The 19,989-nt window shown below is 41.3% G+C and overlaps 1 protein-coding gene across 7 annotated transcripts; it reads right to left on the bottom strand.

Annotated features, from left to right (window-relative positions):
- Positions 1-8,958: 8,958 nt before the first annotated feature.
- On the bottom strand, positions 8,959-19,983 carry PTTG1 (PTTG1 regulator of sister chromatid separation, securin). 7 transcript variants are annotated; one of them, XM_078446496.2, is made up of 6 exons: positions 19,651-19,983; positions 15,977-16,077; positions 15,415-15,599; positions 13,661-13,754; positions 9,867-10,025; positions 8,959-9,103 (listed from the first exon to the last, which is right to left on the bottom strand). In XM_078446496.2, the coding sequence occupies exons 2-6, from the start codon at positions 16,065-16,067 to the stop codon at positions 9,027-9,029; spliced, it is 606 nt and encodes a 201-aa protein (XP_078302622.1). In that variant the 5' UTR covers positions 16,068-16,077; positions 19,651-19,983; the 3' UTR covers positions 8,959-9,026. The 7 variants fall into 7 exon arrangements, with proteins under 7 accessions (XP_078302622.1, XP_060490903.1, XP_060490904.1 ...); XM_060634920.2 differs by lacking the exon at positions 19,651-19,983 and adding an exon at positions 16,476-16,592; XM_060634921.2 differs by lacking the exon at positions 19,651-19,983 and adding an exon at positions 16,476-16,587 and having other exon boundaries at positions 15,977-16,104.
- Between the last annotated feature and the right edge of the window lie 6 nt (positions 19,984-19,989).

Raw genomic sequence — 19,989 nt, 5'->3', positions numbered from 1 at the left:
ACTATGAAGGCATGAGAAAGAAGGAAATCCTACCATGTGCATCAACACAGATAAAGCTTGAGGGCATTAGGCTAAGTGAAACAAATCAGACAGAGAAAAACAAATATAATCTCCATTACATATGGAATCTAAAAAAAGCCAAATTCATAGAAACAGAGAATAGAGTGGTGGTTGTGAGGGACTGTGGGATGAAGGAAACAGGGGACTGCTGGTCAAAGGAGACAAATTCATCTTCCAATTAGAAGATGAATAAGTTCTGGGGATCTAATGTATAGCATGGTGATTATGGTTAATAATATTGTATTATATAATTGTAAGTTGCTTAGATCTTACCACAAAAAATGGTAATCATATGATATAATGAAAGTGTTAGCTACATATATACATGTATCAAATCAGCACCTTATACAAGGGTGTATGTCAATTGTATCTCAAAGCTGAGGGGGAGGAAAAAGCATGGATATTGGGGCTAGACAGACATGAGTTTGATTCCAGACTCCAACAACCTACCAGCTGTGTCACTTAAATTTTGAGAGCCTCAGTTTCCTCATCTCTAAGATAGGGATTCATTTGGTGAGCCTGGGTGGCTCAGTCAGTTAAGCATCTGACTTTGGCCCAGGTCATGATCTCATGATTCGTGGGTTTGAGCCCTGCATCAAGCTCTATGCTGACAGCACAGACCCTGTAGCCTGCTTCGGATTCTATATCTCCTTCTCTCTCTGCCTCTCCCCAGCTTGTGCTCTCTCTCTGTCTCTCTCGAAAATAAACACTTAAAAAAAAAGAAAAAAAAGATAGGGATTCATTTGACAATTGTAAAGATAAATGGAAGAATATATGTTTGTTTGCTTTTTTTAAAAAAAAAGTATTATCTCAGTAGTAGGGGGAAATTAGCCCTAGTGTTGCCTAACAAACTTAAAAGCAAGTTAAGCCTGCTTAAGACTCTCTCTCTCTCCCTCTGCTCCTCCACCATTCACACATGTTCTCTAAAATAAAAAAAAATAAAAAAAAAAAATTTAAATAGTAAACAAAATGTTTAAAAAAAAAAGAAAGAGGGGCGCCTGGGTGGTTCAGTCGGTTGAGCGTCTGACTTTGGCTTAGGTCATGATCTCACTGTCTCTGAGTTCGAGCCCCGCGTCGGGCTCTGGGCTCTGTGCCGACATCTCAGAGCCTGGAGCCTGCTTCCGATTCTGTGTCTCCCTCTCTCTCTGCCCCTCCCCTGTTCACACTCTGTCTCTCAATAATAAATAAATGTTAAAAACATTTTAAAAAATAAAATAAAATAAAATAAAATAAAATAAAATAAAATAAAATAAAATAAAATAAAATAAGTTTACACAAAAATAAAAATAGCCAGCGCGCCCACGAGCGCGCGCGCGCGCGCGCGCGCGCACACACACACACACACACACACACACACACACACACACACACAGAGGTAAAATTCATGTCTGGCATCCAAGAAAAATTTCCAAGCATAGGGGTGCCTGGGAGGCTCAAGTTAGTGAAATGTTGGACTTCAGCTCAGGTCATGATCTCATGGTTCGTGAGTTTGAGCCCCACATCAAGTTGTCTGCTGTCAGTGCAGAGCCTGCTTTGGATCCTCTGTCTCCCTCTCTGCCCCTCCCCTGCTTGCTTGCACACATGTGCTCTCTCTCTCTGAAAAATAAACATTTAAAAAATAAACAAAAATTAAATTTAAAAAACCCATTCATGGGGCGCCTGGGTGGCTCAGTCGGTTAAGCGTCTGAGATTAGGTCATGATCTCACGGTTCATGAGTTCAAGCCCCACGTCGGGCTCTGTGCTGACAGCTCAGAGCCTGGAACCTGCTTCAGATTCTGTGTCTCCCTCTCTCTCTGCCCCTCCCCTGCTCACGGTCTGTCTCTGTCTCTCAATCATAAATAAACGTTAAAAAAATTTTTTTATAACAAATAATTAAAAACCCATTTATAGTAGCAACTAAAAATATTTTTCAAAAATTGCCAGGCATAGTAAGCCATAGGAAAACACAACCTGTAATGGGGTGGGGGTGCAGGGCAGGGACCAAAACAACTGAAACCGAAACGGACCCAAACTGACACAGATGTGAGAATGAGCAGACAAGGACATTAAAACAGAGATAACTGTATTCCATATGTCCAACAAATTAGGCAGAAACATGGAAGATTTAAAAACACACACACACACACACACACACACACACACCCACAAAATCAAGCTTCTAGAGTTGAAAACTACATCTGAAATTAAAAGGAAACGATACCATCACATTTGCTGAATGGGAAAACTCACCCTGGCTACCGCCTGGAGAATGGCTTTGGGGAAATCATATTAAAATGGGTATAAAAAGCTGTTAGAACATCCCAGGGGAGAAACGGTGGCCTGAAAAGGAAGAACACCAGCATTGGAAAGACCTGAGCCTTTCTGGAATATTTAGGCCGTGGAAGTGGCAGGACTGGGTGACTGCTCAGGTGATCAGTCGGGGTGAGGAAGTCAGGAGGACCATGGGACAAAGCAAGCAGTTCCTCAACACCAGAGCACCAACTGTGCCCCAGGTGGGATCAGCAATGGGCAGAGCAGATGCAATTCAGGAGGCAACAAGGACTCATGCTACCTGCAGGGGCCATGCCAGGGGCAGGAATGGTTCCTGAAGAGCTGAAGGGCAGGGGAGGGAGGCTGAACAGGGAACAAGCACCGGGAGGGGCCCAGATCATGCAAAGCCTCACAGGCCAGGGAGGCGAGTTCACATGTCCCCCAACGTACAGTGAGAACCTACTAAAAGGCTTTAAGTGAGGGACGATTATAGTTGCATTTAAAACATCACTCTGGGGGCGCCTGGGTGGCGCAGTCGGTTGGGCGTCCGACTTCAGCCAGGTCACGATCTCGCGGCCCGTGAGTTCGAGCCCCGCGTCGGGCTCTGGGCTGATGGCTCAGAGCCTGGAGCCTGTTTCCGATTCTGTGTCTCCCTCTCTCTCTGCCCCTCCCCCGTTCATGCTCTGTCTCTCTCTGTCCCAAAAATAAATAAACGTTGAAAAAAAAAAAATTTAAAAATAAAACATCACTCTGGCAATGGTGGAGAACAGGTAAGAAGGGGCGTGAGCAGAAGCAGAATGGCCAGTTAGAGGGCTGTGGTCATCACAAGAAATCATAGTTTGGGTTGATGGGGGGTGGGAGGGAGAGGAGGGTGGGTGATGGGTATTGAGGAGGGCACCTTTTGGGATGAGCACTGGGTGTTGTATGGAAACCAATTTGACAATAAATTTCATATATTGAAAAAAAAAAGAAATCATAGTTTGCATTTAAGGGGTGGAAAGAAATGAACTAACTAGGAATATAAACTAGAAGCAGAAACCTCAGGCTGGCTGTGGGGATGGATGTGGGAAGAGAAGGAAGTAACAAAGACAGCTCCCGGGTTTGTAACAGGAGTAAACACACCATTTATTGAGGTAGAGAAGGCCAGCAAGGGACAGATCGCAGAGGGAGAAAACTAGAGTTCCAGTTTAGACATATTAGATTTGAGATCTAGTAAGCACCTAGAGAGAGTTCAGGGGAGAGACCTGGGTTAGAGATACCAATGCAGCACAGAGGTGGGATTTCAAACCACGGGAATACAGAAGATCACACAGAGTTTGTGAAGAAGAGAGGCCAAGACTGAGCCCTTAGGGTCGGACATTGAAGATGTGGCAATGAAGAAGGGTCTTTAGGTACAGAAGGAAGACTATAGAATCTGGAGGCCCCACCAAAAAGCAAACACATGCGAGAAAGGGGGGGGGGGGGGGAAGATAACCAAAGAGGGGAGGTGACCCAGGGCAGATGTCAAGGGATGACAGGGCGAACACCTCTGTTGCAAGATGCAGGTGGCTTGTAGAACAAACGGCAGCAAGAAGAGGACATTCCTGACTGTGGGCTCCCACATGCTCTACAAGGGGGGAGGTTCAGCACTTGAGAGACAGGGGTGGAAGCAGAAACAGATAAGTTTAAAGAGCAGAGCAGTAGGAATACAGCAGACTCACAAAGGAAGAATGGAGATTATGTAAACCTGCCAGGCAACGCTGCATGCCCAGGTCAACACACAAAGTTGGTTGATCCTGAACCCGTACAGATGCCCACTGACCCCACTGGGTCATTTTCCCCAGGAATGATCTTCAGCTCTCTAAAGGCTCCCATGCCAAAGCATCATATCCCACCCCAGCCTCCTTTCAGGCTGTTTCAAAATCAGCTCCACCAGCCCAACCCAAGTCACAAACTGGGTGTTCAGGCTTCCCAGAACCTTAGGGGCTCTAGGTAAGGCTCAAACCTGATGCACCCAACCCCACAATGAAGCCTGTGGGGAAGAAAATAGAGATTCATTTCACCATTAAAAGACAAATGGAACAATAGATATTTTTCTTTAAAAAAAAAAAAAAAGTATTACCTCAACCTCTCCAGCCTCCAGAGAAAATAGCACTTTTTCTTTTTTTCTTTTTTTCTTTTTTTTAAGTATTTATTTTTGAGAGCAAGAAAGCGTGAGTCAATGAAGGGCAGAGAGTGGGGGACATAGGACCCTAAGCAGGCTCTACACTGACAGCAGTGAGCCCAATGTGGGGCTCAAATGAACACTGAGATCATGACCTGAGCCAGTCAGATGCCCAAGAAACTGAGCCACCCAGGCACCCCACATTTTCTCTTTAGGTGGTATAATCCTATTAATATATAAATTTTTATAAGTTTAAACAATGCTAGTCTTCCATAGACACATGCAAGATTAACTCTGGTAAGGAATGAATGGATAGCTTTATGGATATTTTTACACTCACAAATAAACCTAACAGGAATAGTAACTAAGAGGTCAAGCCCATTTTGAGTGTTCGTGCATTAGCTCATGTACTCCTAACAACCTTTCAAGATAAATTCTATCATGGGTCTCATGAATGAAGAAAAAACAGAAGTTCAGGGAGATTAAATGACATGCTCAAGGTCGCAAACAAAGTTGCTGAGCCAGGATCTCACTTTTTACTCCTTATCACTATGCTTTTCTGTCTCAAACATATTTAAATAAAAGGGATCCCAGGCATCAGAGTAGCTCAGTCGGTCAGACATCCAGCTCTTGATTTCAGTCCAGGTCATGAACTCACGATTTGTGGGATCAAGCCCTGCATCTGTGTGTGTGTGTCTCTCTCTGCCCCTTCCCCGCTATGCATAAGCACACACTCTCTCTCTCAAAATAAAAAAAATTAAAAAAATTTAAAAAAAAAGTCATCTTAAATATAACCCACTTGGGATACTGAAAAAGTTCCATGTTATCTCTCCACGTCCACATACATAGTTCCTTTTTAATGAATACATTTCATCCCAATGTACCGTCTGTATCATATTTACCTATTATAAACTAAGCAGCAATAAACATCTTTGTGAACACATCTGAGCACCCTCATGTGAGGGGTATCCCCATGCATTGTTGATGCTTTCCTGTGCCTTCTCTCCACCATTTGCCACCCTGTCAATGCCAATTCCTCTTGAAGCCTTACTGTTCTCTGCCATCACTTCTTCAAGGCCATTTCATCATCTACGGCAGACTCCAAAATTGGTCTCCCCACCTCCAGAGTGAAGTTCCGAAACACAAAGCTGGCCCTGTCCCTTCCCTCTTTAAAACTTTTTCATGGCACCCAACACCCCTAGGACAGACGCTAAACCCCCTTCCATAGTTTACAAAGCCACGTGGCCCTAGCTTAACTCTCCAGACTCTTTTGTTACCAACTATGCTCCTTGCCCAAATCTCAAGTAGAAAAAGGGGGAAAAAAAGGGGGGGGGGTTCATCTAATAGGCTGTGTTCTCTTGCCTCCTGGCACTTGCAAAAGCTGGTCCCTCAGCCCAGAACACTTCTCTTCCATCAAGTGTTCATCCACATGTTCCTCCTCAGGAAGCCTTCCCTGCCCTTCCCTAAACTGGGCTGGCAAGCACTCACCAGCAACTGGTTCTTCCTGCCCCTACATTCATCTTCCTATATCATGATGGCATTTCATGCCATTCTCCCCCACTGGACCACAAGCCCCTGAGGGCAAGGGCAACGTGTTACTTAACCATCACAGCCTTGGTCCCTAGCACAAAAGGGCCTGAGTAAATGATTGGTTAAAGTAATGGCAAGAACAAAGTCAACTTGGGAATTTCCATGGTTGTACCAACCCTTCTGTGACTTGATAATGTTGCTCAGAATTAGTATGATAGACAATATGAACATTAATATATTTAAAAAGCTTTGTGTTCCTATTGAAGGTTAATTGGAACTTGAAACCTGAAAAATGCCAGTAGAAGAGTATGCTAGGTATGGGTGAACCTTATGTAGATCAGAGCACCTTTAAGATCCAGTGTGGTACAACTGTCTAACTTGAAAATAACGAACTTTAATCTTAGAGCATCATCGGTTGGACAGACTGGAATTGCAAACAGGGCTTCTCATAAGCCTTTTTTAATTTTTTTAACATTTATTCATTTTTGAGAGATAGAGACAGAGCATGAGTGGGGGAGGGGCAGAGAGAGGGAGACACAGAATCCAAAGCAGGCTCCAGGCTCTGAGCTGTCAGCACCAAGCCCAACGCAGGGCTCAAACCCATGAACAATGACATCATGACCTGAGCAGAAGATGGACACTAAATGAACTGAGCCACCTAGGCACCCCACGCCTTTTCAAGTAATAAAGCCAAACACCTTATATTTAGGAAACTGTATACAAAACAGCAACAATCCCCACAAAATAAAAATTATATTAACGAAGAAGTATCTGTTTAAAGTTCAAGTTTCAACCAACATTAAGTGCTTTGTATTCTGATGGACAGCAGATGAAGAGAGATTACTCCATGTTCAGTCTGACCAAGGACAGTTAACTAGCTGGTAAAGGACTGACTAGCTGCCACGCTCTCAGTCCTTTGCTCACTCCACCACAAGAGATCCTTTCCCAAAGTTTCTGAGTTTATTGTGGAGTATGAAAACCACTCAATCATGCTCTGCTTTTCACATGACCCTGCTATATCTGAGGATGCTAGATCCAATACTCTTCCTTAAAGCCATGTGTCCTAGTAGCCCTATTTTATGTTCTTTTAAAAGTCTTTTTAGGAGCACCTGGGGGGCTCAGTTGGTTAAGTGTCCAACTTCGGCTCAGGTCAAGATCTCGCAGTTCATGGGTTTGAGCTCATCATCGGCCTCTGTGCTGACAGTTCACAGTCTGGAGCCTGCTTCAGATTCTGTGTCTTCCTCTCTCTCTGCCCCTCCCCAACTTGTGCTTTCTCAAAAACAAACATTTTAAAAATTAAGAAAAAAAATTAAAAAATTAAATTAAAAACATGTCTCTAATTCGAGTCAGACTGATTCAATTATATTTAAAAGATAAAAGTTTTAATCATAGGTTTAATTTTTTTTTAATATTTGTTTATATTTGAGACAGACAGAGCTTGAGCAGGGGGAGGATCAGAGAGAGCCAGAGAGAGAAAAGCAGAATACAAAGCAGGCTCCAGGTTCTGAGCTGTCAGCACAGAGCCCAACACGGGGCTCAAACCCAAAGGCTGTGAGATCACAACCTGAGCCAAAGCCAGATGCTTAACTGACTGAGCCACCCAGGCGCCCCTAAAAGGTAAAAGTTTTAAATTCAGCATCAGTGTCTATATGTGTTCCTGGTATTTCATGCCTATCTTGCCACTTCCTGGTTTGCTTCCTAATAATGAAGACAATAAAGCACATGCTGAGAGGTGTATGTTTCAGGGAAAAGTGGCAGCTTCTAAAATAAATTGTTAAAACAAACCGAAGGGTTTTAAGGTAACTTTTTCAATCAAATAAACTATTATCAGATTACAGACCTTTGTTAAACACTCCCACTAGTTTTCAGTTTCAAGCAAATTGCATAGGATACCAGCAATGATGGAAAAGAAAGGTTCAAATTTTAACTTGACTATGTATGTTACAGACCTCTCAGGGGAAAGACTTCCTATATAGGTTGGTATTAAGCAAGGATCAATTTAATTGCCTACATGGACCAAGCAAGTAAAGTGATCAGAGAAGAGACAGAAGCAACACTTGAGTTCTCCTTTCAGGCCATCTCGCAAAGGGTCTGTAGGACAGAAAGCCCACACTCTACCTGCAAGGTAGCCTACACTCCGCTGCCAGTCTCAGTATTGGAAACAAGGGCCAAACTATTACCAAATCTGCTTTTCCAAGAGAAGCTCCAAAACCAAAAGGTATGTGAAATTTTGGAATTTTAAATGGGGGCAACATTTGTTTTTTTTGGGGGAGGGGGGATCATCCCTCTCATCCCCCCCAAAAAGAAAATCCATGAGCAACTGTTTATAATCTAATATTTTGATTCCAATCACAGATTTGAAATCAAAGTAATAACTCTTCATGTCTCTAGCCTATCAATGAACTTCTGAGCTTCACTGTCCTCAAATGAAAAATAGGGTCATAAACACAATAATGCTTATTATAAACACTTCACCCAGGTCACAATATAGTGTAAACAACTAAACGGAGTTTCCTACAGGTGAGGAGTGGATACTACCATCCGTAAATTATCTGCTGCAATCTTTAAAGCACCTAATTGAAGATCTCAGAAGATTTAGAGCCTTTCAAATTCTGATTACTGAATACTGAGATTTAAAGTCATTAGAAACCAAACAGAACCAGCAATAAAGAATGCTTAGCAATAGGTATTTAAAGAGCTGGAAGTGGCTCTTCTAATTCAGAGATCTAATAACTGTCACTAGTTAATAGCCACAGAAAGGCAATAAAGTACACATTTATGGATGTATGTTTCAGGGAAAACAGCTTCTGAAGGGAAGCAGCTGCTAAATTCACGATTAAAACAACCCAAAAGGTTTTAAGGTAAGCTTTTCAAGTCAGATACACTTCCGTTGTCCGATGACAGACCCTTATCAAACACTTCCACTAATTTTCATACTGTTTTAAGTAAATTCCACAGAAAACCAACTACAATATTAGGAAGAGTCTATTAAAGAATTTCTTTATTAATACAAAACATACAAACTATTAAGTACTAAGAAATTTAAATATCTAAGTCATAGCAAACAGGTGGCAATTCAACATCCAGGGTCGACAGAACGCTTGGAGACTGCAACAGATCTAGAAAACAGGAATTTCTTATTCAATATCTGCAAACCCTTATGTCATCGTCCATCTCAACATACACATTAGTTGTCAATTTTATCTTCTTATTTTCCCCTTTGCATATTGAATCCCTACCCCACCCCAGTTAGACATTGCACGCATGCATACATACATACACTCTCACACCCACACACTGCTTTGAATGTGGCTAAGATCCCAGAATTAATCTTCATTAGGAAATGAATCTTAGACATGCCTGAAACTATTGTTTTTAAGGACCCACACAAGAGCCAACAATATCACTAACTTATAAAATAGAATACGCTATCCCATCAGAACAAATAGAAAACATACTGATGGTTTTTAATCACCAGCTTGAACCAAGGCCTCAAACATTGGCCGTAAGGTTTTGTCATTCTATGCTACTGTGCTCAGGGGTCTTGGTTCTAGATTAGCTTTAGATATAACTTGGAATTCTCATTCCAAGCAAGTTTGTTATACTTCAAGTTATAACCTAAGAAGCCATAGGCTAAACTTAATCTTGTTTTCTGTATCTAAGACTGTCTACATTCCAGAATGACTTGATTTTGGCTGGGCATTTGAGATTGAAAACAGTACCAATTGAGAGTTTTCATTACTCTGAAACCCTATCCCTGAAGTTTGAAAGACGGAAATTACCTGTAGGCTAACCTTCCATACAACTCTGCCCCCCACGATAATGAAAGTATTATGACACAAGTAATTTGCAGCTCTTCTAGAAGGACACTTGTTCACTTACTAGACTCCCATGGTTGAGAGGGCATCTTCAGAGGTGAAGGGGGGCCCAGGTGTAACAGCTTTTCAAGTTCCCTCTCCTCATCAAGGATCATGAGAGGCACTCCATTCAAGGGGAGGTGTGCAATCTGGTGCTCTTCAGGCAGGTCAAAACTCTCAAAATCTGTCACAAAGACAAAGCACTTTATCAGAGCAGTGGTTCTCAGGGTGGTCAGTGGACCCCTGGGGATCTGAGACCCTTTCAGTGGGTGCATGAGGTCAAAATAGGTTGTTAATAACATTAACACATTCTTCCACTGTGCTGACATTTGCAATGATGGTACAAAAGCAGTAATGGATGGAATTGCTTGCTGTGCCTTAGCACAAATCAAGGCAGCGGCAATAAACTGTATTTTGTAGTCCTTATATTCTTCAATACCACTGGCTTGCAGTAAAAAATGCCAGCTTCACATATCACTTTACCACATGCAGTAAAAAGTATTAATTTTGTCAGCTCTCGACCCTTAAGAACATGTCTTTTTAGTATTCTGTATGATGAAATGAGAAGTACTCCATAAAGCACTTCTGCATACTCAAGTACCACGGTGAGCTCAAAGAAAAAAGATTTGTGCCATTATTTGGTTTTCAAGCTAAACTAGAGGCCTTTATCCTGAAACACTGTTTAGTTGAAATAACAATGGAAAGACAAACTGTAGTTGCTTAGACTTGGGTATTTGTAGCACATTTCCTTAGAGGAATAAAGAAGTCCATCACCTCAAGGAAAACAGTATCTGTTGCCAACAACAAAATACACAATTTCAAGGAAAAAAAAAAAAAAAAACAAAACACTAGAATTTTTAAAAACTTATCTGTAATCATTAGCTTGACAACTTCCTAATATTACACTTTTCCAATGAGATCAGTGGTGACATTAATGAGTGCATATTTGACATTGCATAATGAAACACTTCAACATTTGGATGATCTACATTTCCCCGTGGATCATCATTTCTAAATGATCAATGCGTGATTAAATGTATCTTTTATTTTTGCATTTAAATGCAGAACAGCCCAATGGATTTTACTTTCGGAGTACAAAATGTTCACTGACAGGGTTTCAGATTACACATTTCAACCATACATTCAGAAATTGCCACTTGTTAGGTGTTAGTGTTGTAGGAAAGAACTCTCCACACTTATCTAAAAAGACTATTAAAATGCTCCTCCCTGTCCTAACTACATATCTTCAGGAGGCCAAATTTTTTTCCATGTACTTCAACCAAAACAAGAGATGCAATGGATTGAATGCAGACTTACAATACAGATGTTTTATGTTAAGCTAAATTAACCAAATTTTCAAAAATATAAAACCAAAAAAAAAATATATGTATGTATGCACACACACACACACACACACACACACACACACATATATACAAAACCATGTCATTCTTCTAGATGTTTTAGAAATGTTTAAAAAAAAGTTACATAATGGGGTTTTTTTTTGAGGGTTTGTTTGGTTTTTTTTAACCAGTGTAAATTCCCAATACAGGAAATTTAAACAACACAGAAAAGGTCTTTGGGGTCTTCACTAACTTTTAAGAGTGGTCACAGACGTGTAAAAAAAAAAAAAAAAAAAAAGAAAAAAAAAAAAGACGAAAACCATTGTGTTAAGTAACACTCTTTATAATCCAAGTGTCTTACTTACTTCTTAGAATTATTTCAAAAAGATTTTCTTAGGGCACCTGGCTGGCTCAGTTGGTAGAGCATGCAATTCTTGATCTCAGGGTCATGAGTACGACCCCTATGTTGGGCATGGAGATCAAAAAAATTAAAAATTTTAAAGTAATTTTGAAAGAGAGGGGAGAGAGAGAGAGAAAGCACACACGAGTGAGGGAGGGGCAGAGGGAGAGGGAGGGGCAGAGGGAGAGGGAGGGACAGAATCCCAAACCAATTCCATGCTGGACTAACCATGGAGCCTCAATCCCAGGACAAACCATGAGATCATAACCCAAGGCAAAAATCAAGAGTCAGATGCTTAACCAACTGAGCCACCCAGGTGCCCCTAAAAAATTTTAATTAAAAAAATACAGATTTTTCTTGACAGTAACAAAACTAGAATTTAAATATTGAGTCTTTCCTTTTTTCAAGGGGGTTAGCATTTCCTCAAAAGAACAAAGATGGGGGAGAACCATTATTTTCTCTAGTCTGAAACTTCTCTAAAGCCTAAATACTAGGAATTACCCTACTCTTTCCAAGACTGCTAAAACCCAGAAGTTAAAAAGGAACTGCGGGATGGTGACTACTTAATCTGAAACCAATGAATTATAAAGGAAACCATAAACAGACAAAAGACTCCAGAAGAAAAAGTCTGCAACCTAATAAAGCTAATCTCCTTTAACCACAAAAGCTGCTGAAAAAGTCATTATCAAAGGAAAACAAAGATACAAACAGGAAGTTAAAAAAAACTATCGAAGGCTAATGATCAAATATGCTCACTACATGGACATGCACCCCAATTTAAAACCATGAGATACCCACTGCCTTTTTGATAAGGTTAAGAGTTTTTAAACATTTGTCGTTAGAGACTGTAGGGGAAGCAGGCATCCTCATCCACTGCAGGTGGGTTCAGTAATTTATGCTATTTTGGGGGGCAACTTAGTAGCTCTTTCCTCAAACACAGCATATTGTAGTCCTCCTTCTTGATCAATATGCATAAATCTACCTCACCATTTTCCTTAATGGCTGAATTGTAATCATTAGCATGGAAGCACTACATTGTATCAAAACTTAATCACCTCCCCTTTGAGATGACTCAGCAATCCTTCAAGTCCACTCTCCAGCTATCCTCACAAACTCACAGTACAATTTCGAGGACACTAACTGCAGAATTGTATTATATAAAAGCCAGGGACAAGCTGGATGTGTACAGGATGACTAAATGCCTTTGGATGAAAGGCCGAAAGTTCCAGTTCAGAAATGTAGAAGGCTCTATGTGACCTTCCCGAGTTTCATCCGTATTGTCCTTCTCTCTGCCTTCACTTCCCAGAACCCCTCCAGTCCTCAGCTCTACCTCAGGATCTCTGCACACACTTCTGTGCTGTGTTCTTGCCCTGCCCCTCCCCTTCTTCACCTGGCTATCCCCAGATAGCCTTTAAAACTCAACTTCTGTCACTTCCTAAAAGAAACCTTCCCCACTCTTCCAGGCGAGGTTCAGTTCCCCCTAAGGGACCAGTTTTTCTCCTTGCTCACTGACAGTGAGAGGATTCGTTTGGGGTTTCCCTCCCAATCATGGGCTCCCTCAGGGTGAGACCTGTCTTTGTTAACCACTGCACCCAAAGCCTGGATACAGTAGCCTCTCCTCAAATGGGAAAAGCTTGAAAAGGTGGTTCTGTAACAGAAAATACTTGATTCACATAGCAGGTTGAAGGAATAGAAACACGTTTTCACAGACTATGTGGATTTTTTCAGACATTGTTCAACTCGACATAAAACCCACTTTCAAAAACCCTTGCCAGGAATAATGTCCACTTTACACTTGTTCACTATTAGTGAACACATCTTATCTCCCTTATGTGGGAAGTTTTTGAGGTCGGGAACAATGTTCTCCACACCTTCGCACCAATTCCCCTTCAGACCTCAGAGGTTCCTTACAAAGAAATCCACCACCAAATACATTTGTGCAAAGACCAGATTCAGAGAGTCTTATTACAATTTGGGGTCAGAGGTCTATTCATATCAAATTAGAGCTGAATAGGATTCTAAGAGAAACTCAAGACTAAAGCATTTTTGTAATACAAAAAAAAAAAAAAATACTACCTAAAGGATTGAAGGGAATGAATTTTTCTATTTCAGGATAGGTGTCATCCGAGGCTGGAACAGTGCTTTTTGCTTTGACAGTCTTCTCAGTTACCTAAAACCACCCAAGAAAATATGAATGAGAGTGGAAACCTTGTCAATAGATTAGTACAAGAGATAAGTCTTCCAGACATGTATGTGACTGCTTCACCACTTTCACACAGACTTCTAAGCAACTGTAATCCTTAGTTCTCATTAATTACATACAAATACAATTCAGCAAGCAATTCTAGTAGCACGGCTAAAGAGTTTAGTCTGTTATTTAAGTATCAGCAACTCTCAGCCTAAGTTACCAAGAATACAGAGTTAATTCAGAGCTAATCAACTCAATCACTCAACCTGACACAGAAAATGGGCAGGAGTCACCCAAATAGAAACTAATCCTAGAAGCCATTTTTGGCTTTTGGAAGTGTGCTTTCCATTTGTGTTTCCATCAGTGTCACCTGATTTATTTGCTTAGTTAATATTAAGTTGAAATACACACTGAGTAAGAGCCAACAAAAGACAGTCAAGGACTTGAGTAGCCTGGATAATTCTCTAGCCTAAATTGGGCAGGTAGCCAGTCTACAATAGGCCAAAGCAGAAACCTACGTATTATTGTAAGATTTAATCTTACATCATATGTGTATACTAAATATTTTCTTTAATTTATTTAGAGAGAGACGGGGGTAAGGAGGGGTAGAGAGAACCATGCTGCCAGCGTAGAGCCCATTGAGGGGCTTGAACCCAAGAAGCCCCGAGATCATGACTGGAGCCAAAACCAAGAGTCAGATGCTTAACCGACTGAGCCACCCAGGCACCCCTAGAGGAAATCTCTAAAGTCGGGTTTCCCACACTTGAGTGCTATGTCACATTCTCATTATTTTTGTCATAGCCTTGCAATACTTGAATTTAACATTTCTTACTCAACTTACTTTTTAAAAAAGACATCTTGGCGGCGCCTGGGTGGCTCAGTCCGTTAAGCATCATCTGACTCTTGATTTCGGCTCAGGTCATGATCTCATGGTTCGTGGGTGCAAGCCCCACATCAGGCTGTCTTGGCAGCACAGAGCCTGCTTGGGATTCTCGGTTTCCCTCTCGCTATGTGCCCCTCCCCTTCTTTCTCTCTCAAAAATAAACATTTAAAAAAAATAAAAATAAAAAACATATCTTGTCCTAAACCACATTACAAGTTTTATTTTGATCTAAATTATTAGTGTTCTTCCTAATATACATTAAGACAATTATTCAAATAAAGTGTTAATCTACACGCTGAAGTCATCTTTCACAGCAAAGTCTTCTTAGTCTGGGATGCACTGACCTGCTACTCATGCACACACACAAAGGTCAACATGTTTGCAAAGTAGAGTACCTGGTGCTCACTCTAGGAGACTGGGAGGAGGGTGGCAGCACATGAGCTATTATATTAGCTATGTGACCTCTTGCAAAGTACCCTCCCTCTCAGTACTTTCTGTATCTGTAAGTAGATACCACCAACCAATCTGCTTCAACGCTAGTTAAGAGCAGGTGAGGCAACAACATTCACCAGCTGCTTGTGAGACTTCTAATCTTGAGGCACAGAGGAAGTCCACAAAGAGAACAGGATTCCCTCCTGCTAATCAGTGTTTGGTAGCCTATATTTCCTTCTACTCACAAGAAAGATAGGGTGCCTATAGTCATTTTAAGAGTCAAAAGTGCTGAAGTGTTTAGACAACCAGTTTGTAGCCAACACCTACCTTTTTGGCAGAGAAGTTTGGCTGCTTCTGTTTGAGAGGTCCATTGTTCTTTACTGAATTTTCGGTGGCTCTGTTGACAGTTCCCAAAGCCTTTCTGGTAACTTTAGGCAAGGTTGCTTGAGCATCAAACATTTTGCCTACACGTGGTGTTGAAACCTGAGATCTCCCATCTAAAGTTTTGACTGCTGAAGAGAAAGTCTTACTATAAGATTATTCAGGCAGTAAAACCTGCCCAACTTGAAGACTGATTGTGTGTATAAACTTGGCCTAATTCTCATCCCCAGACTCAATCCCAATTTTTGACAGTGGCTTGGCCATATGCCTAACAGTACTTCAGTTTTGTACGCTCTTAAATAATCGCTTAAGATACTTAATTAAGATACTCTTTCATGTAAAGAGTTAAAAATAAATAAATAAAAGAAACCCAACATAAGCAAATCGCAATAGGAGCATTCCCCAATACTTGATGCCTCCCCTCTGCTCCCGACTCCAAGCCACGCCCACAATTGATTCCGGTGACTCCGGACTCAACGGTAACTCCGACTGCAGCCCGTTTACTTACGAGGCTTAGACCGCAGCTTCTGCCCGTCCTTGGGAGCCACACGGGTGCCCGGTTCTCCATTTTCCTTATCAACAAAGATCAGGGTAGCCATTCTGGATCAGCTGCGGGTGCGAAATACATATTAGACCCTGGGGGTTAGGAAGATGAGAGAAGCGATGATGTAGGTAGCAAAAACCAAACTTTCTACCCTGGGCACGCCACTCAAAAACTAGAACTAAGGAGACAGCGAAGCCCGTTCTTCAGGCAACAGGCATTTAATCCAGCTCTTAACTCCTGAAGCCTGGGTCAGAGGCTCTAAGTTCCAGAAGAGTCGGCGGTTTAGGGCTGGCACAGGTCCTAGTACTCATCAGAATCGAACTGCCGAGGGCTGCGTCCGCGGTCCCAGTCCGCGGCTCAACCTAACTGGGCGCTATTGACGATCCCGGGAAGCCCCAGGTCCTCCCACCTCCAGCGCCCAGCCCACCTCCTTCCTCGCGGGCCCCGCGCGCCCAACACTCACGACCACTCGGTTCGCCCACGTAAGAGCCAACAGCCAAACTCTTCCAAGACAGCCTGCCGCGGTCGCGCCAGACCCGGCGTTTAAACCACAACCCACACCCCTATTGGTTCATCCGCCCAGGAGGCGGGACCGTGGGTGGGGCTCCAGGAAGAACCAATGGGAGGAATCTAAGCTCCTCGCGCACTGCCTGGAAAGCTTTTTCCGGGAAGTTAGTAGCTTGCTTCCTGGGAAGAAAAAAATCAAACCTGCTGACACCTTTAGTTGTAGGTGTTTTTAACATGCTCCTCACAGAGATAGAAAGGGAGTGAATATGGTCTTCGATTCCAATAAGTAAATGATTATCATGATATCAAGATACAGAGATTTGGGGTTTTTTTCCTGAGACTCTAGGACAGCCAGGAAGTTCTTAAATGATTGTGAGGTTCAAAAAGTCAAGGCAAAGTGGCAACAGAAGTATTTTCCTAAAGTCTTCAATTAACTATTTGTCCAAAGAGTAAATTGACCAGATCAAATAAAAAAGAAGAGGCAGCACTGGAGGAAAGGCATTGCAGTCATTAGAAAAATAACTGAGGAACTATGGATATATACAGTTGTATTTCAACAGATGTATGAAAAAAGAAAAAAACAAACATATAGTCGAGTGGGAAAACAACTTATTCCCTCTAAGGAACACCAGAAGAGCAGAATTAAAAATTAAGAAGCAGTGTAAATACAGATAAATCAAACAGCAATGTTTGTGTCATTCCTTTAGGTTTGTGATTAAGAATAGACTGATTATTCCCTAATTGCAGAATAACCCTTAACATTTCAGGCTAGGATGCCGCGTCAGGAATCTGGCTCATGAACAAAATGATGATCCTCATGAATACATAATTCAGGTTTCCTTTCAAATTCTATTTTTAATAGGATTATTTTAAACTTCTGACATCTCAACAATACAGTCATCAAAGCTGCCTAGAAGGGCCTGGTGGGAGAGGGCAGAAAGATGAGAAAAAGATCTGGGGAATAATAAAAATACAGAAAAGGAATTCTAATTTCCAAGTTAAGGAGAGAAATTATTCTTGGAAAAATTAATGACCTTTTCCTATTTCTATAGTAAATGGAAACAGATTGAACAAATACAAGGTAAAGGAATAAATTCAAAAGACCAAAATTGACCAGTGTCATCCAATCCCTACTCCCCACAGGTCACCAGATACATTCTAACTTGGAGGTAAGTTGGGAGAGAGCAGTTGAGCCTACATTATTTCACAAAAGGTTTCACACTACACCTGGCATAGATGCAGTTCTCAATATATGTCAGTTCATTGGCCCTTTTTCCCTAGCATTTCAGGACCAGAATTGAAGGATTAATTCGTTCAATAAATATTTATTGAATGTTAACTAAATGCTAGACACTGAGCTAGGCATCAAGGAAAAAAGATCCTAACTCAAGAAGGTAAAGAGGACAAAAAAACATTTATACCTTTATTGCCCCTTCCCTGTCCTTTTTCTTTGATTCCTACTCCTCCCCTTATTTTCACCCTGTATCTCCTCCTAAATGTTTCAGCTCCATATTACATCATCAGCACACAAAAGTGTTCATTTTGAAACCAATCTGTACAGTACTAAAGCTTCAAAGTGGGGATTCTCTATCTCCTTAGGTCTTTGGGTGCAAGATATTTATCTCCCCAGGGTCTGTCTTCCCCTACAACAGGAAGCATGGTCTCCAAAGGTCATACAGTAAATGTAAAATGCTATAAACCACTCTGTGTGATCACTGCTTTCTCACCAGTGATGCCCCAGACTCCCTACTATTATTGGAATTACCCAATTAGTAAATCACCCTCACCTTATAACAGCACCTAGATCCTAATCAATCCCAGTTAATTCTAATTGAGATTTACAAACAGCAACCCATCTAGTACTGACCCTTGCTTCCCTACAACCCTCCTCAAAATCCTCCAGGAGGAACCCAAACCTTACAAAATACTCTTCCTTCTTGTCCAGCATATTTTATGATTCCTCTAGGAGATATGCTTCCTGGATTGTGCCTGTTTGGTTTTTTTTGTTTTTGTTTTTTGGGTCTTTTTTTTTAAGACTTCATTTTTAAGTAACCTCTACACCCAACATGGGGCTCAAAATCACAACCCCAAGATCAGGAGTTGCATGCTCCACCTACTGAGCCAGCCTCATGCCTTGTGCCTGGTGGTTTTAAACAGGCCTCAAACCTTCCAAGCAAATTGCAATAATTGTTTTAAAAGATAAAAATAAAACATAGGTGATTCAGAGACTACTCGCTTTCAGGCCATTCTCTGATCTATTCTATCCCTTCACCTACTGCCCTGTAAAATCAAAATTAGTATTTACGTTCTTCAACTCTAGGCACTGCAAAGTTTTAATAAGAAAAAAATAAGATTACGATTGGCTCCTTTTGAGGCAAGGATGTTAACTATTTTCACTTTTACTGTTAAAAGCAATACACGTTGAGGCGCCTGGGTGGCTCAGTGGGTTATGCTTCCCACTGCAGCTCAGGTCATGATCTCAGGTCATGATCTCCCTGTTGATGGGTTCCAGCCCCCATGGAGCTCTGTACTGACAGCTCAGAGCCTGGAGCCTCTTTTAGATTCTCTAATTCTCTCTCTCTCTCTCTGCCCCTCCTGTACTGGTGCTCTCTCTCAAAAATAAATAGGCATTTAAAAAAAATTAAAAAAATAAAAGCAATACATGTTACTTTGAGGAAGAAAAGATAACAGCACAAAGAAAACACAAGAAATTCTACTACCAAAATGACTGCTTATTTTCCAGTATTTTATCTTACTTCATATGTGCACTTTAATTACATCTTTTTTTTTTTTTATTTTTTTTTTTTCAACGTTTTTTATTTATTTTTGGGACACAGAGAGACAGAGCATGAACGGGGGAGGGGCAGAGAGAGAGGGAGACACAGAATCGGAAACAGGCTCCAGGCTCCGAGCCATCAGCCCAGAGCCTGACGCGGGGCTCGAACTCACGGACCGCGAGATCGTGACCTGGCTGAAGTCGGACGCTTAACCGACTGCGCCACCATATGTGCACTTTAAAAGGAGGGTTGGGATATCAGATACTATTGGTTTCCTTAAATAGAAATTGTTTTATAGTATTTTTTCCTAAAGGTAAAACACAAGATCACTTGGGTGCAGAAAGTCACAATTACCTATTAGTCCCTTATGTTCTCATAGCACCTGGTATTCCTTTCACAGCGACTTTTTACAACTGTAAATTATTTGAAATTATTTTAAGTGTCTTTTTCACTCTGCATGACTAAATTCGAGGACATAAAGTCACTTTTTCTTCACCACGTCCCCAACGTGTTACACAATACGCGGCTACTAATTAATACTAATTGTAACTGCCTTTTTTTTTCCCCTTAATACGTCACGAACTTCCCCATTCATTTTACAGTTCTGTAGAAAAACTTAAGCTGTTGCCTTTCCTACGGACTTTTTTTTTTAACATCCTAAGATTCTGCGATTCTAAAAGAAACAATAATTCA

The sequence above is a fragment of the Panthera onca genome, chromosome A1, assembly GCF_046562875.1.
Source record: "Panthera onca isolate mPanOnc1 chromosome A1, mPanOnc1 haplotype 2, whole genome shotgun sequence".
In the NCBI taxonomy this organism is placed as follows: domain Eukaryota; kingdom Metazoa; phylum Chordata; class Mammalia; order Carnivora; family Felidae; genus Panthera; species Panthera onca.
Note: the sequence above shows the minus strand (reverse complement) of the source record. Positions and strands in the feature narration are given on the sequence as shown.

What these genes read in the sequence shown, in the direction of transcription:
- PTTG1 (XM_078446496.2), bottom strand. Translation starts at nt 16,067, where the DNA reads ATGGCTACCCTGATCTTTGTTGATAAGGAAAATGGAGAACCGGGCACC. An exon ending in GAAGCTGCGGTCTAAGCCTC is followed by an intron (nt 15,600 to 15,976) that starts GTAAGTAAACGG and finishes CTTTCTCTTCAG; the next exon opens with CAGTCAAAACTTTAGATGGG. An exon ending in CTCTCAACCATGGGAGTCTA is followed by an intron (nt 9,104 to 9,866) that starts GTAAGTGAACAA and finishes CCTGTTTTCTAG; the next exon opens with ATCTGTTGCAGTCTCCAAGC.